Source organism: Nomia melanderi, chromosome 13, assembly GCF_051020985.1.
Source record: "Nomia melanderi isolate GNS246 chromosome 13, iyNomMela1, whole genome shotgun sequence".
NCBI lineage: Eukaryota > Metazoa > Arthropoda > Insecta > Hymenoptera > Halictidae > Nomia > Nomia melanderi.
In genome coordinates, this window is record NC_135011.1 from 5478850 (window position 1) to 5506339 (window position 27490).

The window sequence follows — 27490 nt, forward strand, 5'->3', positions numbered from 1 at the left end:
ATGTTCTATCGTTCAGTTCGTCTCGAAAGATGTCATAACTCATTGGAAAATGTTAACCCTTTGCACTCCAGATGGTTTTCTAATCTATCAGCAACTGCAACTAATTTTTATAGTGTCTCTAACGAAAATGAAAAATGCTATAATATTCCTTCAATCTTTTATTTCCCTACTCAGTGCAAAATTTGGATGTGTGGAAAATCTAATAATTTTAGGGTAGTTTCTTAGATTCATTAAAATATTCAATATTACAACTGGTGCAATATTGGGGCCTACAGAGTTCAAAGGGTTAAAAATATCTAGTCGAAGACTTCCGAGTGCAAGGGGTTGAATATGACATTTTGTAATCCTGTATGTATTAAATTAACACATTGCTGGCCGGTCACGAGTTAACTCGTATCTCCACTCGCATTTCAATTTTCGAAACATAGGACAATACAAGATATCGGAGAAACAAAATATTCAAAGTTACGTAACAGGTACGTCCAAAGTTTCATTTCAATTCACTATACATAAGATAAATAAAGTATATTGAAGTTTCATTTAGATCGTTTCACTTTCGTATTTAACGCCCGGTTCACGGAACGCGTCAATTTGACGCACACTGAATTTTATAAACATTATTTAGTAAATGTCTCGACGGGTTCGAATGTGTATTCCACTTATCCATTTTTAAATCAATAATTTTCAAAATCTAAATAAACGAATATCAACGTTTCTAGGAACAATAGAATAAACTGCACGATGAATACCAAACCAAGTGTTACTTAATGAATAACCGGTGACATTAAATAGCTTCTGCGTAAAATTGCCGGTCGACGATGTGTTAAGTGACCATCGAGAGTGGCCATTAGAATGAAAAGCGTTAAGAATACCGAATTAGCCCTCGAACAGACTCACATCGCGAGAATTATTGCACCGAGAGCCGCGCCGAGCGCAATCCTCGTGCAACCGCTTGAAAAAGCGAGGCTCGCGTGACAATAATAAGAGATCGATGATACACTTTGCTGTACCGTTAGGTGCAAACGTGACCTGGTTGCATTCGGGGGCTCGAAAATGCCGCGGACGATTATTTTGAAGGATCACGTCCCACTTGACGCACTTCGGATCGCACGAGAAATATTAAATCCGAAGCGGAACGTACGTAACGCGCGCGCGCTTCTCGGAAACTGTCGTTGTGTATCTCTTATTATTATTATTGGTATCTTTATGGTCTCGGCGACCATTATTGGCGCCGTTATTGTATCATACGCTATTATTGGCACCGCGAAGCGTCCATTTGTTTTTTTATCCGTTGTTTAATTTCTTCGGGGGATCGGTCCGAAGGTTATTTACGATGAAGTCGACGGTCGAAGGGAAATTAAGGAAATATTTATTGCGGTTGGAGGAAGATTGAAAGGAATATTCTGTGGGCTAAGCGTATTCAAGATGGCGGTCGTGTTGTGTCCGTGGCGCGCCGAAGAACATAGGTGGAACAGAAGTGGAATATTTAATAATTATGCGAACGAAGATTGTTGCGTTTGTGGACGTTTCATCCGACGATTTTGTTTAACGAATCGATAACAGGTTTAAACGCAGAGCATTTTTCTTGTACTAAAATGGCGGATTGATATCACCTAAATCTGGAATTTTGTATTCTCCGATCGATGGGAATTAAATTTAATTGTCGTAATAACCTACGTTATCGTTAACGGTGATTTCGTTGTTTCAATGAGAATTTCATTAATTTCAATATTTCGAGTATCTCAAAGAAACGACCGTGACGACAGAAATGGACATTTGTCACCGTGCGATACTGGCGGATGTCAAACGAATAATTTCCCAACGATATTAGTTTCCTAATTGGGACGGTGATTCGATTGACTAATTGGGAGATGTATTCATTTTTCAATTTTCTTCGTGTCCGGCTCGGTTGTCCGTAATTTTCGACGATGAGAAAATTGGGAATCGATCGTTGCCACTGTCATTCCATCGTCGACAGCGAGTCGCGAGCTTTGTGCCCGACAAAGGCCATGGAGGAGCCGAGTGGTCCCAGAATTAACTTCGTTCATTAATTTGCAAATGTATTCGGGCTGGAAGCGTCACAGCCATTGGCTGCGATGCCGTAATACGCTTATGACGCTTCAAAGATGAATGAACCGTGCACTCCGCGGACCTCGCGCGATTATTTTCTCGAATACTTTCGCCGTGCACTCCGGACACGCTCGCCTGCCCAAATTTTATGCAAATTATGCCGGGGTTCGAGCAAAAATCTCGGGATGTCCGCGTTTGTCGAACAGATTATACATTTATTCATGTGTTAGGTCATTCCATAAGTAATATCCTTTTTTTTAATGCGTTCTTCTAGCGTAAAAAAGTAATACTCGTGTTTTCTGTCGTTGAACACGATCTCTCCCATGTCTCGATTAATTTTCTCATCAATCTTTTAATCTACTTCCGAAGATGGTATTAAAGAATACGTTCTAAAGTAATATAAGAAGGTACTGGGATATAAAGTAATATAAAGAATTACTTGCGAGATGACCTAATTACACGAACACTTTGATTTGTGGGGACATTCCTATTATCAAGGAATTGATTTTGTTCGTCGTAAAGAGTAATGAATTAAAATCGTAGCTTGAAACATTTGATTTTATTGTGTCTTGTATATACATCTCGTCAATTAAGGGTAACGAGTGACGAGTTAATGATATTCCACAGTATTTTTGACATAGTTATCGTTACCTTATTTATTTATCTTGAGGCCGTTGAATTTAATTGTTCCGTATTGCCTGTTGCAGCGTTAATTGCATCAAGCTTGCATTTATTACAACTTCAATTCAACTCAGCTTGTTATTTTTCAGCTTTAATTGAGTCCACGGGAATTTATGTAACGGTGATATCATTCGGTTAACGAGCTAACTAATTCTTTTATTACTTTGAATATTATTTTAATAATAAGGAACGTAATATTTCAAGAATCGCTCACGGGAGAGCCCATTCGTTTTATGGAAGTATTTATTGAAACTCGTTTATTCTTCGCGTGATCGTTAGAATTATATTTTACGAGTGAATACAATTAAATGCAAGGAAAATCAGTAAAGTTCGCAGCGATTCGAATTGGATAAGATATCCAGCTTGCTTCGTGGAGGGTTGAATCTTCGCTTCTCACGTATCACGTAGCCAATCTCACGCTATCAAACGATCTCTACCGAATTTCGCTAATTCCCCGTCAGTTCTGAATCATCCTGTATTTAATTCCACCGACCAATTGTATCAAACCCTCCGTTTCGAACCCTAATCGAAGAAAGGGAGAACCGACCCTTCGGCTATCCACCGGCGGATCGAACTGCTGCTGTGCACACGATCGTGGAAATGTCTCAGTAGACAACTGATTTTCTACGTTTATTAGAAATATGAGTGCATGAAACAAGAACCAAGTAATTGATTGTTGAAGACAGTAGCATTATCTTGTGTATTTTCATAAATTTTTTGAGCTACAAGTTACCATATGATAACGAGATTACTTCCAGAAAGAGCTAATGGTAAACGCATTGAATATTTATTCGAAAAACGAAGTCATTAATTATCAAAAAAAGTACCATTATTTTCGGGTTCAAAATAACTAAAATATGCTCGTCAAACACAATTAACAGTTAAATTTTTCATACTAGAAACTACCATGAACAAACGACATTGCTTGTGGCAAGACTTAACAGTAGAAAAAGTATTACATATCTATTCGAAAAATTAAGTAATTAATTATCAAAAGAAGTGCCATTACCTTCAGTTTGAAAGTATCCAAAATATACTCATCAAACACAATTAACAGTTAAAGTTTTCACACTAGAAAAAACCATAAACAAACGACATTGCTTATGGCAAGGCCTAACAGTAGAAAAGAAGTACATATCTATTCGAGAAAAGTGCCATTTTTCATTCTAAAAATACCCAAAATATGGAAACTACCATAAACAAACGACACTGCTTATGGCAAGACCTAACAATAGAAAAAAAGTATATATCTATTCGAGAAAAGTGCCATTTTTCATTCTAAAAATACCCAAAATATGGAAACTACCATAAACAAACGACATTGCTTATGGCAAGACCTAACAGTAGAAAAGAAGTACGTATCTATTCGAGAAAATACCCAAAATATATAAACTACCATAAGGAAACGACGTCGCTCGCGTCAAGAGCCGACAGCAATCGGTTGCTCGCGAATCCGCGAAAACCGCGGTGGCGTTCCCCGTTTTCCCGGTTCCTTGCCCTTTCGGCGTCGATCGATGACGAGCGCGTTTCGAGGAAATTTTCGTGCCCCTTCTGCCCGTCGTGCATCCCCCGACGAAGCGTAGCGGCGGGCTCTTGACGGTGACGAGCATCCTTCGAAAGTCGAAAGCCGATTGGAGAGCGAGAGGCAGGCGGCTCGCCGGCGAACGAAAGACGACGTTAACCCACTTGCACAATCTAGTTCCGCGCGAGCACCGTCGCGCACACAGTCATGCGCCGGCAATTAAAAATCTAATGGAGGCGTTGTAAATCATCGCCGGGCAATTCCGTTTCGCTCCGCGGCCGCGTTTATGCCGGCTCTGATTAAAAGTCGCTCGGCCATGTCTTTATTACGATTGTCCCCGCGATTTATTTCGCGTGCCCGGCACACGCGGGCTTTATTGTTAATCAGTTGCCGACGGGGAACGGAGCTGTGTATTTGCTTTGGGCGCGCGTGTTTAGTGTCTTTCGGTATTTACGAGCGCGGAACGATGTTAATCCTTTGACGGCGGGTATTCTGATACCGCTCGCAGTGGACCGAGGCACTTTTATTTTCCTCGTTTATTGTTTGGCTAGCGGTTTATCGGGGTTTTCGGAATTAAGGATGGGTAAGAGGAGTATCGGGGAATGGGAGTTAATTAGATTGAAGAGGGGGAAGTTGGATATCGTTTCTCGAGAGTTGTAATTTTCAATATTCATAAGATTTGTAATAGTTATAGTATTTACAATTTTTATAATTATAAGATTTACAGCATTCGTAATATTTATAGTAATTATAATATTTATGATATAACAATTATAACATTTATAAGCACAAAATAATATTACCCTCCACTCAACACGAACCGAAGAGTACCCACGTCCATTAAATTCAAGTTCAATTTTCCAATTGGCCGAGCAAACCCCTCTCAAAATTAAAAACATCCCTTATCCATCATATTAAAAAAAAACATTCTTTACCTCCACTAACCAAGTCCAAACCAATTCGGTAAATTCCTCAAGATTAATTATTCCGCGGACAATACACGCGTAAACCTATTTTATTAAAAGAGTCGCCCGTAAAACGAGTAATTCATATAAAACCGACGGAGTACGTGGAAAGTTCTCGCATTAAAATGAAAAAGAAGCGGATGAAGTTTATAGTATATTTTTCGTGCAATAAAGTTCCCCAACGGAGGAAGTAAATTTTTGATCGACGTCCGTCGAAATTTTCATCCCTCGCGGAGCCCGCCCCTTTCGCCCCCGTCTACGTGGATGTTCACGGGGGAGAACGGCATCCTTCGGCAGCTGGAAGCTGATTGGAGCGTGTGCGCTTGAATCGCGACGAACGAAAGACGACGTTAACCCACTTATACAATCGAGTTTCACGCAGGCTGCGCCGTAATTCGCGGCGCGAGGGGGCTGGTAACACCGCCCGACGGAATAAATCGAAGATGAGATTCTTTTGTTGAAGCCGTTCCCGATGAAATAGACTGCGGGAATTTTCGCCGCGGCTCGAACCCGTCCATTCGACGCGGAATTCGGATTCGCTAAACCGGAATGGAGTCCGAGCGTGTCTCGAGTTTGTCGTTCGTGACGCTTGAACTTCGCGTGTCGAGAGAACTTCATTATTTCGAATTGTTGCAGATTTCCGTTTTAAGTGTTACGTAGAATTCCAGCTTTTACGGAGTTTTCTCTGGAATTCTATCGGATTTCTTACTTAGAAACTTTTACTTTTTTTTAAATGTCTTTGGGGTGAGATGTATTTTATTCGCTCCTCTCTTTTCTGATCAAAGTTTTCGCATTTCTGTTTTAAATGTTATATAGAATTCCAACTTTTACGGAGTTTTCTTTGGAATTCTGTAGGATTTCTTATTTGTATATTTTTACTTTGGTTTTTAACGTTTTTAGGGGTGAGATATATTTTATTCGCTGCTCTCTTTTCTGATCGAAGTTTCCTCGTTTCTGTTTTAAATGTTATGTACAATAGAATTCCAGCTTTTGTGTTTTTTTCGGAATTCTGTAGGATTTCTTATTTATATATTTTTACGTTGGTTTGCAATGTTTCTAGGGGCGAGATATATTTTATTTGTTGAAATTTCCGCATTTCTGTTTTAAATGTTATATAGAATTCCAGCTTTTACGGAGTTTTCTTTGGAATTCTGTAGGATTGCATTTTTATGTATTCTAAATTTTGTTTTAATGTTCTCAGGGCTGAGAGAAACTTCATTCGCTTGTTTTCCTATTAAATGTTTCACACTTCTATTTTAAACATTACATGGGATCTTATTTCTGATTTTTCTTTCTTTTTTTATTAGTTCTAACAAAGTTAATGTGAATTACATGTCACTGTTATAATATTACAATTTACTTTTAATACTCATCAATTTTATCAATCAATTTCGAAGTACATCATAATCCTTCGTTTCTTATCATTAAACAAATTTATTATATTTTTAAAATATGGAAATCTCTTTAGAAACACGAAAAAGACAAAGAATAACATCTTCTTAGTTCTTTCTTCGCACAGACGTTATATTTACAAGTAAACTTAAGTAAAAAATATATGTATCATCTATTCAGTAGAAAGTGGAATTGTATAAAACTTTGATCCCCGAGAAGTTACGTCTCCGAACTTCGTTATTAAAACGCCAACATTTTGCGTTACTAATTAGTCACGAATGATTAAACGCTTCCGCGAATTTTAATTGTACTCGAGTGTCTTCTCGAACAGCGAAAGCGGTAATACACGGTCTTTAAACTTCGACACCGTCGAAACTCCGAAAACTAATAATTGCGGGCTCACAAAACGGAACCGTGCCACTTCACCTGTGGTTAGTCGAACTCTAAAACTATTTCGAACTGCTCGCTCGCGTATCGATTAACTACGGAACCGTTTCCCTTCGCGCGTCTAGACAAAACCGTCACGCATAGTACTCCACGATTTCGTTTTACACTTTTCTCGACATTTTTCCTTGAAAAATTTTCATTAAACATAAAAATACATGGCAAATACTATATCTTAGAAAATTCAAATTAGCGAAGACTATTACATAATAAACGTTTAACAATCAATCTTTCATTCGAACGTACGATTGCGTTGCTCAATTTAATAAAATAATAGAATTTCATTTCTTATACAAATACGAGTAAAAATTGTGCAAGAGATATATCATTTATCCATATAAAATAACTCTTGCAACGTGAAATATTTTCCATGCGTTCGATGAATATATTTTCCATTTTCCTTTCAATTTAACCGTGCCGTCCAGCATGGTTCATAAAAATAATATTTCAATAAATATCGAATGACGGTCGAGATAGGAAAGCTCTGTGAACCATCGTATTCCAGTTAACGAACCGGAGATCGAAGATAACATTCTCTCGTTACAAGGGAAAATGATTTACAGCGTGGAAAGGGATTTGATGGAAAAAGTATTTTTATCTTCGATCTCTGTCAGATCATACGTAACGCTGCTCCCGTTGGCCGTGTCTCTGTAGAATGGGAACGTTGTCTCGCCGTAGGAGGATTTTGTTACAGCCCATGGAGAAGTAGACCGCGTGTAGCGAAAAAACGCGTCGTATGTCGAGGAGTGCGTGTGACATTGAAGGGTGGAACCGTAGGAATGGTCTCAGACGTCGAAAACGGTGGTCACGTGGTTCGGGGTGTCCTTGAGTAAATCACCCGATCAATAAAAGATTAATTACGGTTGACGGGGTCGCGCAGCTTTTCGTTCGTTGTTAATTGTTCTTCTTTTCGTTTGGTTCCAGGGGGTGGTGACAGCAACAAGGGTAAGAGCAAAAAATGGCGGAAGATACTTCAGTTCCCCCACATCTCCCAGTGCATCGGCCTAAAAGATAAGCTCGGTGAGTTATTACACGCACAAGACTTTTCATTCTGATCGTATTCGAACGAGCGACACGTTATTTGCTATTCTCCTACGCCCTTTTACATCGTGGGCGGAGCAAACGGATTGATTCTAACTGTTACATGTTTTAAAAGAATGTTTAATTGAGAGAGTACGCTAACTTTCATTCTACTTATAACGAATAACGTTGTCCACTCGAGTTTTTCTACTTTCTCCGCTACTATCTTGTTATTTTCCATGTAACGGGCGGAGTCAAGAGGCAGTAGGCGGGACTGTGTACGTTTATGAAACATAGTTCGTCGATTCAATCATCGAGTAATGTCAGAAACATTCCTATCCTTGTTTCTAACGCGTTCCTATCGTTCTTCACGATGAACGTGGGTGTGTTTATTAAAACGTAACGCTAGTGGGCGTGCCGAACGCGAGGAGGCGGGACTGTGGGCGTTGCTAAAACCTTGTTACATAGACGCAGCGGATTAACTACCTTAAAGGACAAATATTTTTCGTTTCTAATGAATTCTGATTGTTATTTAAAATTAATATGTACCTACATCCTCGCTGAAATCGTTGTCGGAGAACGCAACGAACGTCAAAGGGCGTGTCCACGCGTGTAAAGCATATTCCTCGGTGACATAACCGGCGGACAACTCCAACGATCCAGTTTCTCTCGTTTAGAACCCGCTCCAGTCATTTTGAAAAGTGTGTACGCCCACTCGGCTGCAAATGTTCACCCTTGCTGCTATGTGCACACCGTACCCACACGCGCATCACCTAAACGTGTATTCCTACGCTAAACGCCGAGCGTGTTCGTTAACGAGACGATCCCGGTATTACGTTATTTAATCCGCCTATTCTAATCCGCCGGTGATAACGATAATAAGTAGACACCGATAAGAGGGATAAAGCGGGGGGCTACATCCCGCGTAGATACATCGATTAAAATATCGAGCGTATTGCGGTCGGACGGGTTCGATTGGTTCTCCGAGAATCTATAGGTAGTTAAAGATGTCTCGGATTAACTGTTCAGTATCGCGTTGAACGTTTAGAAGAACAGTTTGATTTCTATTCTGAATTTTACTATCGTTCTGTGCATTCGAAGAATCTAGTTCAACTATTGTCGTCCAGCGACGGCTGGGTCTATGCTGACCCGTAGAATTTTCATTTCTTTACTCAATTATTTCTTTTGTTACTTTTATTCGGAGTAATGTGAACTTAATTATTCTTTTTTACTCGAGGTAATTCGATTGTTTTAGAGTATATTTATATTTTACTCGTTGAACAGATTATTTAGTTATTTTATGTATGTTAAGGAGTATTGTCTCGTTAATGTAGCTTCAAGTATATTTGAATATGTTAAAAGATTATTTAAGATTCATATGAAAATTATTGTTAGTTTGTTTTAAACGAATATGTTAATGTTGTAGGGACGTTTTAACCCTTTGCACTCGAAATTTTTTCTCATCGGTATTACCGGCAATTCCAAGCAATTTTAATAGAAAAAGCATATTAACATATAAATAGACGATATGTGTATGAAAAGAAAAGTCATAGATATATTTCATTGCCTTTTCTATCGATTATGGATATAAACGTTGTAACATATTTAATAATAAAGTTTCACAGTTTGTAATGATCAATTTTAAACGGCTCTGCTCCGGAGCCCTCGAGTTCAAAGAGTTAATATTGGACGTAGCGATGGTATATTGATATTGAACGTTGCATAAGTGTTCCTGATCGATTGCTCGGAACCGATTTGATCCACCGCCTCCAATATGGCGGAATTTCGTTTCGACGGTATAAACTGCGAGCATTAGTTAATTCAAAGGGGCCGCTGAACGATCAAACCTAATCCGGGGGAATCTCTCCGCAAATTCTCTGCGGAGGCCGCGCAAACACTGAAAACATGAATTCCATCCGAGACATCTACTGTTTACCGAGGCAACTATTAGTTCGTCTAGCTCAAACGACGATAAATCCTATGCGTCGCTACCGATCGCGAATACAACTCTTCCTTCTCGGTTCCTGAGATTCTTGCTGTCATCTCGGTACTGATCGGATCGAAGTACTTGAATCTTTCCCTTAGAAATTCGTTATTAACCCTTTGCACTCGGAAGGTTTTCACTAGAAATGTTCTACATTTCCAACGAGATATAGACGCTATTGTTTGAAACTAATTTAACGGTAGTTCACAGATAAATTAGGCGACAAGGCTATTATTTATTTATTTCATATAGCAATACAAAGTTTCGTTTGAAATACTAAATATTCAACTTCATAGTTTTGCTGTGTTAAATCAAGTGGTTTTATTCACAGCTGTGCTTCTTTGCCAAAGTATTTTTCAAATAGACTATATTATTATGTTATTTTCAATATTATTAATAAAAAGAATCCTTCACACTGCTCTCTACAAACTCTATTTTTCAAATGCATTTCAAATAAAATATCACAATAAGACAAAGATACCAAGGAAAAAATTTAAAAGAAATTCGGAACGCAAAGGGTTAACACGTTCACCTAAGTAATTTCCATTTCGAACTTCGTTAGAGAAATTACAGAAACCGTTCACATTCTTTCTGCCACTTGCAATCACTTTTATCCATACATCCCAGAATTTAATAAGATCAATGTATCTTTTCCAAGAAAACTTCCGATTTCGTCGCAGGTCAATTTTACCCTTGTCCCTAGAGCAGGTATATAAAAATCTCACTAAACCCAGTGTTAACCCAGCTTAAAGCGGTCAGAGGGATGAATTGAAGCTCCCGTTAACCCCCCAAAAGTGCCAGCATATAGCTTCCTAGAATCAAATTAACTTCATTCGTCTCTGACTTCGCCTTCCCTTTCGACTTCGATAACATAAGTCGACGCCGTTGTCAAATAAAATCTACGATTGTGATAACCCGAAGACAACGTATACAAACACTACAATCTTCCCCTTCTAACTATACATTTCCATTCATCTCATTACTCTTCACCTTTCTTCAAAATCGCGTGGAGCCAAGCGAGACTCCACTCACGCAAACTGTCATCTCTGCGAACTCCCGCCTCCGATAACGTCCCTAGCAACCGTGTTTACGCAAGCTAACCCGGTCTCCGGCGGAAAGAGAGCCCCGACGAATCGTCTGAAACTCGAAAACGCGGAAAAGTAGCGGCGTCCTCGATTTTTCCGAGCCGTCGACCAGCTCCCGAAACTGGGGCACGATATCTCGTCCGCCCGCTCGGGATGGAACTCGGTTTCTTTCCGCGCCGCTCCCCCCTCGTCCTCGGATCCCGCGGTTAATCAACGCGCGACCCCTCCGTTGACCTCGCCGCGGATTATTGAATCACGTCGCCGCGAATCTCACGGCGGGGAACGGACGAGCGGGGAGCGGCGGCGTCGTCCTTGCCTTATCCCGTTCACCCAGTCAGATAAGAAGCTATCGGGCTCTGTTGTCTCGGTTAATTAAACAGTAATGACCGATCGCTCTGTCGTCGTCGAGGGGACGGGGGCCAACCGTCTCCGACCTCCTCCGATCGAATTCGCTTCACGGACCGACGCACGTCCCGCGATTAATACCTGCCGATTCAATCGACCGTTTCGGCCGATCAATTACGGACCGTTCTTCTCGCCTGTTGCGATCCGGGGTATCGCTGTGCGTGAACTTCGGGCGTTCGGAGAGCCGAGAGAGCCTCGCCGGGGCGAGCAGCGAGTGAGGAATGATTCGGGGAGTCGAGACGGGAGCGGACAAAACGGTAATTGGACGTTTTGTGGGTATCGTGTTGGGTCGATCGTTCGTTTTGTAAATCGAGGTGTAGCGAATGTTGTTTTGTTCAACTCTTGGCACTCCGGGTTTTTTCTTAACCGTTTGGATGCTGAACTTTTGTGGATATTTACCAAAAATGGAAAAAAGTTAATAAGAGTAATTATCTAATGAGATCACAGATATTGTGTTATTACAAGAAAATATCAAAAAATAACATTTATTCAAATGAATTTACTTTGATTTATTTCTCGAAGAATATAGTAAAAATTGAAAAATTTCTATAAAGCATCGATTCAAGTTTCAAAAACAGTCTGAAGATAAGTTACTCGACTATTGAAGTTTTTACCTCCGTGTTGATTGGTTCTTCGGAAAATTGGAGTTAATGTCTGTTAATACCTACCGAATGCATAATTGTGTTTACGAGCGGGACCTCAGCTAGTCTCATAATCGAACCGCAGCAGTGTTTACAACCGAAACATCGACCACAGTCGCAACTGAATACCGGACCACACACACCGTCCAAATTGTGACCGCATTTACAAACGGAAACGCGACCGTATTTACAGTCGGAACCTAAACAACGCTACCAAGCATTCATAAGGGAATTAGTCGAAATCGAAGTATGTAACCGATCGTTTTACGCTCGCGACTGGTCAACAGAATTTTTCAAAGCGATTTTAGGCTTACGATTGAAAGCTCCTTTTAACCACTAATTGCAAGTAATCCTTTTCAATCAAGTGACTGTCAGTCGACACTCGATTCGATACAGAAAAATTATAGTCTTACGTAAAATATTATTTTATCGTTTAATTGTTAGTCCTACAAAATCTTCGAGTGCAGAGGGTTGATATGATTAATACGTGATTCTTATAACAATTATATTGCATTCTTGTAAATATTATAAAAATACAATTTTTTCTATTGATATTTATTATATTATGTAAAAGAATGTTTATTTTCTATTTTAGAAATATTTATTTTCCCAGTAGTTTTATGTATTTGGCGTTTATGGTGTCAGTAATTATAGAATAAGAGCATTGAAACTAATTTTTACTGGTACTGTGGTTCTACTGTTAAATTTATTGATTTTTTTCAAAATCTTTGAATGTATATATGTATATATATTTACGATCCTTTGGACATTTCGAAACAAATTTCACACTTCATATAATGCTGTCAATGACATAAGTCCGCGGCAAATAACTTCAGACTTATTTCTTCCTAAGCAGCTTACAGTTTCAGACGAGCGAGAAAATGACCGTCTGCGAAAGTATTAAGCCAGAATAAGACGGAACTGAATATATAACTAAATAATCTAATATAAAATTCATTACTCATCGCAGACACACTTATTCCGGTACCTTTTACAATTTCGTGTGTGTTTACCGACCAACCTAGCAAATAAAAAGTAAGTCTTAATGGGACATTATTAATTCAACACGTTCGCTATCAGCATTTATTTCAATAATGAAAACGTGTCAACACTCAGGCAACCGTCTAAAAACAACTATAACCACAATCTTCTTCATTAATCTTAATTAAACTCATCTAACAGATTCAATTACGTTGTCTATAGGAAATTCTAATCGAAATTTCAAAAACAGTCATTCGCCTGCTCGCGGTATGAATAGCGTTAATCGAAAGCGGGTGATTTTCTGGACACCCGTTGTACACGACGCACGACACCGAATCCGCCGGCTTGGAGCAAAACTGCAATTACGCTGCTCCTCGGGATCCATTCGCCCCTATAATTACGCGTCGCGTTAATGTCTTCGCGATTCCCATAGCTACTTACTCGGTTGCGAAACGCTCGACGGCGGGAACCGTGGGATTCGGCGATGGCGGATTAATTGAATCGCCGGGAAATATTCGTGTTGCTTGGATCGCGGCGCGGCCAACTTCTACGGCGTGAATCCACGATCGAAATTTCGCTGTTCGCCGGCCCGATTGAAATTAATTCCCGGGATTCCTCGCGGTGCGCCCGGCCGTTTCACGGTCGGGCACGAATTGTGTCAGCGTCTCGCGACTCGCCCGCTTCTCGATTGTAAACCGGCCGCCGAACACGCTTGCATTGTGCTCGAACGTCGAATTAACGGAATTCGGGCTGGTTTTTTTAACCGTTCGAGTCCCACGGGTTTTTGCGAGAACCCGGTCGAAAAACGGCAAGCGGCGCGATCGCGTTTCTTTCGTTTCGATTTAGAAATTGAATTACGCTTTTCTATTTTTACGAAAACAAATTTTTACTACTCCAGGTTTTGTGATATGTCAGCAACTGTGACTGATTTTTGTAGTATTCCTAGCGAAAATGAGAAATGATATAACATTTCTTCGGTATTTTATTTTCCTTCTTGGTAGAACTTTGGATGTGCGGAAAATCGAATGATTTTACGGTGGTTTCTTTAAGATTCATTGAAATATTTCACCCTTTGAACTCTGTAGGCCCCAATATTGCACCAGTTCTAATATTAACTCTTAGCACTCCAGATTGTTTTGTAATCTATCACCAACTTTGACTAATTTTTATAGTATTCCCAGCGAAAATGAGAAATGCTGTAACATTTCTTCGATATTTTATTTTCCTTGGTAGAATGTTTGGATGTGCGGAAAATCGAATGATTTTACGGTGGTTTCTTTAAGATTCATTGAAATTATTAACCCTTTGAACTGTGTAGGCTCCAATATTGCAGTAGTTATAATATTAAATATTTTAATGAATCTTAAAGAAACTACCCTAAAATTATTCGATTCTCCACACAACCGAATTTTGTACTAAGAAGGAAAATAGATCGAAGAAATGTTATAGCATTTCTCGTTTTCCCTAAGAATACTATAAAAATTAGTCGCAGTTGCTGATAGATTACAAAACAACCTGGAGTGCCAAGGGTTAATATTAGAACTGGTGCAATATTGTAGCCTACAGAGTTCAAAAGGTGAAACAGTGCGATCGTTCAATTTTTCCAATCTCAGAGTAATAAGAAAAATAGAAATGAATAATTAGAAGGAAAAGAAGTAAATAAATAATAACAACTTTTGTGGATATTTACCAAAATTGCGGAAGTGATTCGGTGTGTACGCAACAAAATTAATAAGAGTACTTATCCAATGAAATCACAAATATTGTGCTATTACAAAAAAATATCAAAAAATAACATTTACTCAAATAAATTCACTTCGATTTATTTCTTGAAGAACGTAAGAAAATTATAATTGATACTGATAGAAGCGCCTCCGCTCTCTCCGCAATTTTGGCACAACACAAGAGCGCTATAGTACTCAAACGGTTAAAATCTGTACATTCGCGACGAAAATCCAGCCGACGCAATATCACCAAAGAAAGGGAGCAATGTAAAAAGAAGGCCGTCTAGAAGTAAACAGAAGGCATACTCGCACAGTCCCGCCGGGTCGCCATGAATTTAGGCGCCACCTCATGAAAATTTACCGGACTCCCCGAACGGCCGCTCGTAAAACCGTATTACCAGATTCATGACCCGGATTCTTTCTTTTTTTCTCTCTCTCTGTCTCTCTCTCCCTGTACCTGTCCCCCTCCGAAAGACATCAGGTACAGCTATGTGGTGGACCAGCAGCCGATCGGCCGGCTGTTGTTCAGGCAGTTCTGCCAGGACAAGAAGCCGGCCTACCATCGTTACAATCTCTTTCTGGACGCGATCGAGAAGTACGAGATCGAGATGGACGAGAATCGCACCGAGCTGGCGAAGGACCTGTTCGAGCAGTACCTGAAGAGGGAGGGCTCCGAGGTCGTCGACATCCTGAACGACTCGCTGATAGCGCAGTGCGAGGAGAGGCTCAGCACCGGCGGGAAGGAGCTCTTTGTCGAGATCGCGCAGACCGTGAAGAACTTCCTGGCCGGGGAGCCTTTTTCAGCTTTCCAAACTAGCTTCTATTTCTATAGGTAAAAGTCCCGCGCGGATCCTCGCGGCGAACGCGCTCTTCTTCGCGACAACCCTCCGCCACTTTCATCCTCGACGGTCATTAGCGCGTTGAATGCCGGACAATGCGCGAGGCGTCGCGGTTCTCGCTGAGCGTTCATTACGGGGAGAACGTCGCGCCGTTTGACCTCTCGCCTTTGGCATTCGTTTTGTGGGCGATCGGTATTGTTCGAGGCGCTCGCTCGCCGAAGTGATTAGTTTTGGGAAAACGGAGGACGCCGCGCGCGAAGTCTTAGATCTTGATTGCTAGTGAATCGCGGGTTGAATCGAGTGCTCTGGTAATTGATTTGGGAAGTTCGGTTTTTGGTGTGTTGAATCTTTGCCTTGCGACAATGTGAGACTCGTGGAGGTTTCAGTAAAATATCGATTGTATTTTAGAGCGGGGGTGGACAGAATATGCGTTCAGTTTTTCTCTTTTTCCTATATTAACGCTAGATTTACGGAACCCGAAATTTGATACCGAATTCTTTTAATATTATTTAGTAACAGTTAAGTCGATTTCGGTTCGTGCAATAAATACACGTTGTAATACTTCGGTTTCGAAACTACTACTTTCGCGATTTATATGAACGCGTAACTTTCTAGGAACAATAGAATAAAGTGTAGAATAAACGTTAATGAAAGTTGTATCAATCACAATTGAGAAATAGGGCAAGGGGTTAAAGGGTGAATTGAGTCTTTCAGTTTTGAAATTTTGTATTAGAATCGAATGTTTAGAGACAGAAGTACGGTACTGACTTTCGAATCGAGGGAAAAGGTTCCATTTTCATTAGATTTATTTCGGAATCACGGGGCTAATTCACTGTCGCAAGGCAAGGGGTGATTCCGGGGGTTACATTCCCCGTGAAGTCTTAAATTATGTGTAACGCGACCTCCTTCGATTATTCAATATATTTCATTTATTTGTTGCAATCATTTAATCGAAGGAATTGCGGTAATCGAGTTCGTTTGGAGGTCACCGGTAACCCACGCGGCGTTCGACGCGTTACGAGCATCATTTATTCATTACCGTTGCGCAGGAAATCTTTCGAAACGTTTTCCTGCTTCGGATTTCCCTGAATGTCGCGCCGCGCGCTCGGCGGATCCGAAGAATACGCGCGGCCCGTTCGCCGCCGCCGCGGCATTATTAAAAGTGCCATTTTTCCGCCGGCGACATTCCTACGAGTTTATCTCGGCATCATTTTCCCCGCCGGTTTTCCTCGGTACTTTCGACTCGTTATTCCTGCCGGATGTTTCCTTGAAATACGATATTGCACGCTGGTTCATATTTTTCCTCGTCGATTCTGGACGTCTAACGGAAACATGTTTATTACCATTCTGCTCGTACGGTCGGAATCTTTAACGACGGGCCGTTGAAGTGCTTTTCATCCTCCGCGAATGGAGTTTATTTACTTTGTTTCGCGCGGAGAGACTTGCGTTGTTTCGCCGGGGAATTTATAAAATGCGAATGTTCGTGAAATATGAATGTCATTGCTGTGTAACATCTTTTATTTATAATACAAAGGAAACTCCTCGAGGAAAATGATCAGCATTAGATCGCGTTCAATATTTTCGTATTGTTAGCTTCAGAACGTAGGAAATACCAGTGCTGAAAGCTTGGTAGATTCTATCAAACTTCACAGTTCATTGTTTTTTAATGATTGTTCTCAACTAGGGTTTAAGAATCCTAAGTACCTTCATAAATAGACTCTTATGAGCAAAATACATTTCCTACCTTACACAAACTTACTCATATTATATTCTGATATCTAACAAGGTAACGTCCAATGTAGCAAATACTTAACAACCAAAGGAAGACAATTTGCGTTGACTCTAAACATCAGTCTTCCCAAAAACCTTAAACATTACAACTACACAATCCAACAGTATCACATTTCTCATGAACACAATTCAGCAGCATCACATTTCTCAACAATACAATCCAACAGCATCACATTCTCAACAACACAATCAAGTAACATCACATTTCTCAACAACACACTCCAACAGCATCAATTTCTCAACAACACAATCAAACAGCATCACATTCTCAACAACACAATTCAACAGCATCACATTTCTCAACAACACAATCAGAGAACATCACATTTCTCAACAACACAATCAAATAACATCACATTTCTCAACAGCACAATCAAACAACATCGCATTTCTCAACAATACAATCAAATAACATCAAATTTCTCAACAACACACTCCAACAGCATCAATTTCTCAACAACCACTCCAACAGCATCACATTCTCAACAACACAATTCAACAGCGTCACATTCTCAACAGCCAATCCAATAGTATCACATTTCTCAACAACACAATCCACTAGTATCACATTTCTCAACAGTATAATCCACTAGTGTCACATTTCTCAACGATACAATCCACTAGTGTCACATTTCTCAACAACACAATCCACTAGTATCACACTCCTCAACAACACACTCCAGCAGCGTCACACTTCGCAGCATCGAAAAGTCTCCAGGCACCTTCTTCGCAATAATCCAGCGAAACGACACCGCCCTCCGCAAACCCCAGCCAGCCAGGACGACGATTCCCAACGTCAGAGGCTCATCAGAACTTTTCCAGGTACCTCCAATGGAAATGGCTGGAGGCGCAGCCGGTCACGTACAAGACGTTCCGCATGTACAGGGTGCTCGGCAAGGGTGGTTTCGGCGAGGTGTGCGCGTGCCAGGTGCGCGCTACGGGGAAGATGTACGCGTGCAAGAAGCTCGAGAAGAAGCGGATCAAGAAGCGAAAGGGCGAAGCGATGGTTTTAATCGAGAAGAACATCCTCCAGAAGATCAACTCGAAGTTCGTCGTCTCGCTGGCGTACGCTTATGAGACAAAGGACGCCCTCTGCCTGGTGCTGACTATCATGAACGGCGGCGACCTAAAGTTCCACATCTACAACATGGGCGGCGAGCCGGGTTTCGATATAAACCGCGCGAGGTTTTACGCGGCGGAAGTGGTGTGCGGCCTGGAACACCTGCACCTGCAGGGGATCGTGTACAGGGACTGCAAGCCGGAGAACATACTGCTGGACGATCACGGCCACGTGAGGATCTCCGATCTCGGGCTGGCGGTCGAGATCACCGAGGGAGACATGGTGAGGGGTCGGGTGGGCACGGTGGGCTACATGGCGCCGGAAGTGATCGACAATGAGAAGTACACGTTTTCGCCAGATTGGTTCAGCTTCGGTTGTCTTTTGTACGAGATGATTGAAGGCCAGGCGCCGTTTCGCGCGAGGAAGGAGAAGGTGAAGAGGGAGGAGGTCAACAGGCGGGTGAAGGAGGACCAGGAAAGGTACTCGCCGAAATTCACCGAGGAGGCGAAGAGCCTGTGCCAGCAGCTCCTCAAGAAGAGCCCGAAGAACAGGCTGGGGTGCAAGTGCGGCAGGCACGGGGCGAAGGAGGTGAAGCTCCACAGTTTCTTCCAGTGCCTGAACTGGAAGAGAGTCGAGGCCGGTATGTGGGAACCGCCGTTTGTGCCGGATGTGAGTAGGTGTCGTTCAAATCGATTCCACATTGTCGTTGTTTAGGGGTGTTCAGGTTAGGGCTTATTATCGCGTGGTTGGACGCGTGGTTCCTTCGGGTTGCCTTTACGGTGTTTCGGAGGTGACTTTGGCACGTTGATTGCCATAATTTCGAGCGTTTCGTTATGGCAAGATTTATTCCTTTGTAATACAGGAAAATAGTATTAGAAATAATTAACCCTTTGCACTCGACAATATTTATCATTACAAGTATTCATTGCTTTCTGACTAAATATTAACGATTTCGCAACACAATTATCTTCTATAAATTAAGAGACAGAACTATTTTACTTCGTTTTATGATACATTACTCAAGGTTTGATATTGAATTGAAAATTTTATAAGTTTGCTACGTAGAATCAGGTGGCGACTGTTAGGCGGGGAAATTAAAAGTTTGTCACTACAAACTACAATTTTGTCATTAAATATATTATAACATTTATATCTATAATCGATGAAAAACGGTAAAGTACATCTATGATTTTTATTTTCATGCGCGTATCATTTATTTATATTTTTATATGCTTTTTCTATTAGAAGCAGTTCGAATTGTTGGTAATATCAATGAGAAAAAGCTTCGAGTGCAAAGGGTTAATGTTTCGAATATTTTCATTCAATAGCAATTTTCTTATTGTAATCATTTTCGAGCATCGAAGCGCCGGTCACCGGTGACCACCGTGGCAGTCGACGTGTTAGGGCGGCCGTTTCCAACCTTCATGCTACGCCTTTGTAAAATAATTTTTTCCGCGCTTCAGTCTGTCAACCTTTTGCGCTCGATGATATTTTTTGTTACAGACATCGATTATTTTTTGATGAAATATTAATATTTGCAACTTATGAAAGGAACATCTTGCATACGTTATGGGGCAGAATTGTTTTCTATGTTTCGTGTGTTGATAATTTATTCAATATTTTATCTTGAGTTTTTCATTTTGTAATTTTGGGGTTAAACCTTTGCACTCGAAAGGTGACTCTCGCTCGCCACTTGATATTACAGAATCATAAATTAAATTTTGTATAATGGATACGTGACATGTTGAAACAAAGTAACTTTCTTATTAATTTAACTGTTTTATCATTATTCAACACGTTCCATGCCACGGAAATTTCGGTCATATTTTGCTTATGAACTGTATTGATTTTTTAAATAAAATATTAAGTTATATTCAAGTTTTTCTTTAATTTTATATATTTTGATATCGTTTCTTGATGTTTCCGGTGCTTTGTAACGTATACAGCTATTCTCGACCATGTATCCCTTAAAAATATTTTGTTACAAACATTAACGTGTACCACATGTGGTACACGTGGCACTGGACATGTTAATTTCAAAGAATATCTCTCTAAATGTCGAATACGTCTATACAGTAAGAAACTTTCGAGTGCAAACGGTTAATACTAGATTCCGGTCTTCTAAGATACATAAAATTTTCCTTAAAAGCAGTAGCTCGTTCAAAAAAACATCAGAATAATGAAACTATCGACTGCCTAGTTCCTTTAATACCCAAATTATGCGCCCTGGCGAATGAACTATTGACACGTTGAACACCGCACGATTTCATAGTAGAAAATACTCGAAAAAAATATAATATCGATAATATTGATTGAATTGCATTAACCAGCCAGCGTTATTTATAATATAGAAATGTTTCCAAACAATCATGGTTTAATTTCGTCAACTACAGTGGTTCGATTTGGTCGGGAGTCGCCAGTGAGCCCCATGGTATTCAACGTGTTAAAATAACTTTCGCTTGGGAGATCGTTTTGCTACCAAGATCACCGCGTCCCAAGAATTTTAATAATGGCACAGCGCTTGGCATTGATTGCACGACCAAGAATTCTAGTAACGTTCTCCTGACGAGGGTACCCTAAATTGTTTCTTGCCGGCGGGATCGCATCAGCGTATTACGCTGACGGTTGCTCAGAACGGGGAATAGTTGATTTAATTAACCCTTTGCACTCGAGAGGTGGCCTCTCACTCGCCACCTGATTTCACATGAAAATAAAGAATTTCATGATTGTTCTGTATCCATGTTTACTCTAATACTTGATTGATAATAGAAATAATATTGGATTTCGTACAGTAAAACTGAAAAATTTGATATTTAACCATTTGTTCTATGATTTCTTTCAACCGATGAAACTATATCGTTAATAATTTAGCGGAAGAAAATTTTATGATTGTTCTGTAAGTATGTTTACCCTAAAACTTAAAGATTGATAATAGAAATAACATTCGATTTAATGCAGTAAAATTATAAAATTTGATAATTAATCACTTGTCCAATGACTTCTTTCAACTGATGAAACTATATCGTTAATAACTTAGGGAAACAAAAGAATTTCATGATTGTTCACTATGTTTACTCTAAAACTTAAAGATTGATAATAGAAATAATATTTCATTTCATAAGTAAAATTATAAAATTTGATAATTAACTACAGGTTCTATGATTTCTTTCAACTGATGATATATCGTTAATAATTTAGAGAAACAAAAGAATTTTATAATTATTCTCTATCTACGTTTACTCTAAAACTTAAAGATTGATAATAGAAATAATATTTTATTCGTATAAAAAATAAATAAATTACGTTTGCTAAATTCGTTTGAAAATTTCCATGGCGAGTCTGACTGGATATTATAGAAGGGGTTAATATTATACTTACTACAATGCATCAACTTTAAATATTGAAATAAAATAGCTTTGTTCCTCAATGTACGATTTCTCGTCGAGTTTCACATGTGTTTAACCCATCAGAAATTGCTGAAATATTTCTAGTATAAAACTTCCGAGTGCAAAGGGTTGAAAACGGTAGCGAGTCTCCTTTGCCTTCGTTTCAGTTTTTGCGAATCGAGACACGTCCGTTGAACGGTGGTCGTTATCGTTGCTGAATTTTCGCTTACAGCCGCACGCGGTCTACGCTAAGGACGTCCTGGACATCGAGCAGTTCTCGACGGTGAAAGGTGTCAATTTGGACGCGACCGATGACACCTTCTACAGTAAATTCAATACCGGCAGCGTGTCCATCCCGTGGCAGAACGAGGTGAGCCTTTTAACGAATACCATCCGTACAGGGTAGTCGCGAAATCATGGTACAACCACGAAGGAAATTTTGTACAAAAGAAATAGAAATTGTGGAATAATTATTCGAACATTGTCGCGAACAAATGATAATTAGTGAAACAGCAAGAGAGCAGCACGTAGTTTCCTGTTTTCCTATTAATTAAGTAATTGATATTTAATTTAACTTCATCTGTTGAAGACTGTGTACATTTCAAAGTATCTTCGTCCGCAAAATCATTTGATTGAATTGGATTATTATCATTGCACGTTCAGCAAACTGAATGCCACCGCGATGGATAGCATTATTAATAACATAGAAATGTTTGCGAATAATCATCGTTTGAGTGAATTATAGTAATTCGACTTGCTTGGGGGTCGTCGGTGACCCCCATGGCATTCAAGGTGTTAAGAAATCACAAGCCATGGGGTTAATCGAAGAACAGCGCATTTCAGGCATATTTCATGTAACTTCCCCGCAACCAACATGTCTGCCTGTGACTAGCAAACTCCATTTCTCCCGAGTACCAGTCCAATGTCAAGATTCATGTCATGAGACAATTTTATTCTATTTTTGGCTCGTCATTTTATAGATTCACTTCCTTCTCGGTTGTACTACGATTCATGGGGCACTCTGTATACGTATATCGAGCTTCAAAGAGCGCATCGGACGGGCCGCGTCATGGGTATACCCAAAACGGTTCCTCCGTCCACTTGCACCGAAAAATATGGTCCGAGTGGAGTGTTCCTTTACGTCAGAGGCTCGACGAGTGGACCTCGATCGCTTTTATTTAAATCCCGGGACCCGTCCGGGGCAGAGCTCAAAGCGGAAGCCCATCCTATCAATCGTAGTTTTAAGCTTATCGCGGGACAGCGCGATTAAAGGTGCTCTGTCTTCGATCAGAGACGCTCGAGATGCGTTTCATGCAGCTCGGAATACGCTTGTCTGTTTCAGATGATCGAGACTGAGTGTTTTAAGGAGCTGAACGTGTTGGGCCCGAACAATACGCCGACTCCTGACTTGCTGATTAATCATCCGCCGCCTAATAACGAGAACAGGGGCTGCTTCCCGTTCAGAAGACAGGTGAGCTTCGGTTTACAATCTTGTTTTGAGTTTCTGTGTGAAATCGGCGCGTCAATTTGAGCATGCGCCCATGGTACAGGGAAAGGGTGGGGGGTTATAAATACAGGTGGCAGGGTAGAATTTGCTCAGTCCCTTGAGGATCCTCGGACTGAAAAGAAATCTCCAATTAAGTAAGTGCCAGCTGCTTCGTGTTAAGCCTCAAACCCTTAAGACCCCTATGTACTATTTAGAGTTTGTATTGTTCCCAAATTGATCCTTCTCATATCCTTGGCTCCATATGCTCAGACTAGTAGAGCTCAAAACGTTTGGATCGTTGGAGGGTTTAGACTCGATTTTCCTACTAACACTCAATCTATTCGGTACGTAATTGAGTTGACAGTTTGAGTGTTGGTGGGAAAAGTCAGGATACACGTCTCGAAACATCCGACAACTTTTGAGCTGTACTACTTTGAGCATCTGAACTCAAGTCTTTGGGAACATCAGCTGGAACTCCTTATACTCCAAAAATATAAGATTAATACGATTCTTAACTTCTAAGTTAAGATTTTAGATTAATACGATTCTAAACAATTTCCCGAATGACCTTTTGAGCTTTTGAGCACTTCGACGGGTGAGCTTGCGTGCTTTTGAGCCAGTTTTCTGGCTCGTAGCGCTCTAAAAATTCCGAAATTGAGACCTCTTTTAGTCTGAGCGCATAGATGTGTGTTTTTGGAGCTTTTGAGCCAATTTTACTGCTCCTAGGACGCTAGAAATTCTAAAATACAGAGCTTTTTTAGTTTGAGCACATAGGCGTGCTAGTTTTCGAGCTTTTGAGCTAATTTTACTGCTCGTAGCGCTCAAAAAATTCCGAAATCGAGACCTCTTTTAGTCTGAGGACATAGATGTGTGTTTTTGGAGCTTTTGAGCCAATTTTACTGCTCCTAGGACGCTAGAAATTCTAAAATACAGAGCTTTTTTAGTTTGAGCACATAGGCGTGCTAGTTTTCGAGCTTTTGAGCTAATTTTACTGCTCGTAGCGCTCAAAAAATTCCGAAATCGAGACCTCTTTTAGTCTGAGCACATAGATGTGTGTTTTTGGAGCTTTTGAGCCAATTTTACTGCTCCTAGGACGCCAGAAATTCTAAAATACAGAGCTTTTTTAGTTTGAGCACATAGGCGGGCGAGTTTTCGAGCTTTTGAGCTAATTTTACTGCTCGTAGCGCTCGATAAGTTCCGAAATCGAAAGATTCCTTAGTTTGAGTACCAAATTGTGTTTTTTAGAGCTTTTGAGCCAATTTTTCAGCTCTTAGTGCGCCAGAAATTCCCAAAACAGAGCTTTTTTAGTTTGAGCGGCTAGGTATCTGAGATTGCGAGCTTTTGAGCAAATTTTTACAGATCTTAGGGCGCCAGAAATTCTAAAATACAGAGCTTTTTAGTTTGAGCGCGTAGTTGTGTGAGTTTTGGGAGCTTTTGAGCCAATTTCGCAGCTTGTGTGGCTCCAAAATTCCACAATCGAGAGCTTTTTTAGTTTGAGCGCATAGTTATATGAGCTTGCGAGCTTTTGAGTCAATTTTTCAGATCTTAGGGCGCCAAAATTTCAGAATCGATAGCTCTTTTCGGTTGTGCACATAGGTGTGTCAGTTTTCGAGGTATTGAGCCAAGTTTACAGCTCGTGAGGCTCTAAGAATTCCAAAATCGGAAGCTTTCCTTACTTTGCGCACTTAGGTGTGTGAATATTTGAGCCACTTAGCAACCTTTAAAATCTCCATATTCGATGTTACAGGTTTTCTTTTAGTTTAAACGCCTTAATATGCGATTTTTCATGCATAGAAACCAATGTTCTCTAAAGCCCAATAATTAAAGGTGTTGAAGTTTTTAAATTTATCCGAGAATTTGTACGAAAATGTAAAAATTAGATAAAGATTTAAAAATAAATAAACAAATATAAATAATTAGGAATGGGACTGCTGTAGAATGTTGTCCTTGGAAATATGTATTATGAGCCAAAAAATTGGGCTCCTCGCGGCGAACTTATGCAGCGAATAAAGAATGAAGACTGAATAGAATTTTGAGGAAAGAGTATCAGTTAACATTAAGTGAAGTTAATTGTTGCTGACACGACAGGAAAGTGAGGGCAATTAATATCTCAATACACTGATGATGCAGGAAAGATCTATATTACTCAACGTTCCGTCGTCTCTGAAAATTCGGAGTAGTCTGAGGAAACTCTGCTGTCTTACCTGTATTTATAAGTCTCTCCTCTTTCCCCCACCTGTAGCGAAACTTGAGCACATGTCCATTAGCTTATCCCGGAGTCAACAATTTAAGGATCGGGTCTTATCGAATAAATTGGTCATAGAATTTAAATCAACAACAGCAAACAAACTGATCTGCCGATTTATTTCTCAAATTGTACTCTTTGAACACAGAGTCCCAAGTAGCAATAATACTCTTAATACTAAGAAAATACAAAGACAACTAACAGTACTATAAAAATTACATGTAACACTCTAACTCTCGGAGAACTGAATTCGCATTTTCCCTATTTTCGCGGCTCATTGAAATTTCCACTGTCCGCGAACGTGTTAGGTGAACGTTAACGGATCTCATTGACGTAAACTCTGTTCGTCTCGCTTCCAGAAAAAGCAAAGCGCCCGTACAAGACAGATCCCTCTATCAGAGTGCCATTTACTGGAGCTGTCGCAGAGTCAGAACTCGGAGATGCCAGCCAGCTGATCCAAGATGAACGCGAGTAGTCTGAATCAACCGACGCCGTCGTCCTTGCGACGCCGTCGCTGTGGACGACGCCGACGGGCGCTGAAATGCTGCCCGAAGCTGCTTTAAATGGAGGAACACAGCCCCCTACGACCGTGGTGTTGTCAGTTTTCCAACGCGCACGCTGCGTCTTTCTACTCGTCCATGAAAACACGACGATCGTAACACGACCGTCACCAGCATTGAATACACATCCGGACAGATTTTTCTCAGGTTTCACGAAGCGGACACGCGGTTCGTGAGTTCACGAGGATTTGTCAGTCGGCGCGCGTCGCCTCGCTCGCAACAGGGACGACGCGACACTTCGATTTTCTTCTTTCTTTAAACTGGCACTTTGGAAAGAATGGGTTCCCGGTCGTGTCGCCCCTGTTCCGCAACGGACACGCGTGCGAGCGTGCATCTCAGCGTCGAGTTTTTCACGCACTGAACGTGGACAGCGGAATATATGGGTGTATACTCGCGTGTGTGCACTGCGCGCTGAATGTATGGACACATTCTAAAGAGTACTTTGTATTTTGAGCTTGTCTCCATGTACTCACGAGTACGCAGAGTACGGCGAGAGAAGTATATGTACACGTATAGTAACGATTTTTATTTCACGAAGATCTGTTCGCATAAAGCCTCACAGTCTTTTTAATTGTCTGTTTTCAATTCAAAGCTCGCTGATTTTTCTTTCCCTGTTATTTTACTGTCCCTAGTCATTCAATGGCTCTCATCTTGGTAGTGCCACGACAAGAACCATCATGGGTTGTATCTATTAACTCAGAGGGTGTTGTTTATTATGAATAATATAGATATTGTTAATAGTTATGATGTGCACATGGGCATACACGTCGTAATTTTGTGAATATGACTTTACTGGTAATTAATGAGCTGTATTTGATTAATACATATAAAAGCCATTACCAAACGCACACGATCAATCATAAGACATCAACTTCATCGTTGTAAGTCTGAGGATGTTAAGTAGTGAGTTGACATATAACATAGATACACTATCAGTGTATCTAGTACAGGAGCAATTATTGGTCTAATTTGGTTGTTATATGTGTTCAGGAGTGAAGCCAAGGTACGAGTTATCCAATGGCACTTAGCTTTATGGTACATATCCAGCCACCATGTTTTCCATTCCACAAATATAGGCGCCTGGTCTTTGTTGTCACACAATCCCTCCAATTCACTAGGTGTTACACTATCAAACCCAGAGGCCCTCCTTGTATTTCTGTGCGTCGTGTTTCTCCTAGCACGGTTGGACACGATGAGGTCAGCTTTTAT

The 27490-nt window shown here is 40.5% G+C and overlaps 1 protein-coding gene across 8 annotated transcripts in view; it reads left to right on the plus strand.

The window, feature by feature from the left end:
- Gprk2 (G protein-coupled receptor kinase 2) overlaps positions 1-26692 on the plus strand; it is an 87734-nt gene extending 61042 nt beyond the window's left edge. For all 8 annotated transcript variants that reach the window (XM_031969898.2, XM_031969896.2, XM_031969899.2 and 5 more), the window contains 6 exons: positions 7999-8094; positions 15389-15746; positions 18367-19273; positions 22223-22360; positions 23333-23461; positions 26081-26692. In XM_031969898.2, the coding sequence (XP_031825758.1) occupies positions 7999-8094; positions 15389-15746; positions 18367-19273; positions 22223-22360; positions 23333-23461; positions 26081-26176 (1724 nt within the window). In that variant the 3' untranslated portion in view covers positions 26177-26692. The remainder of the gene's footprint in view (positions 1-7998; positions 8095-15388; positions 15747-18366; positions 19274-22222; positions 22361-23332; positions 23462-26080) is intronic.
- The last annotated feature ends 798 nt before the right edge of the window (positions 26693-27490 follow it).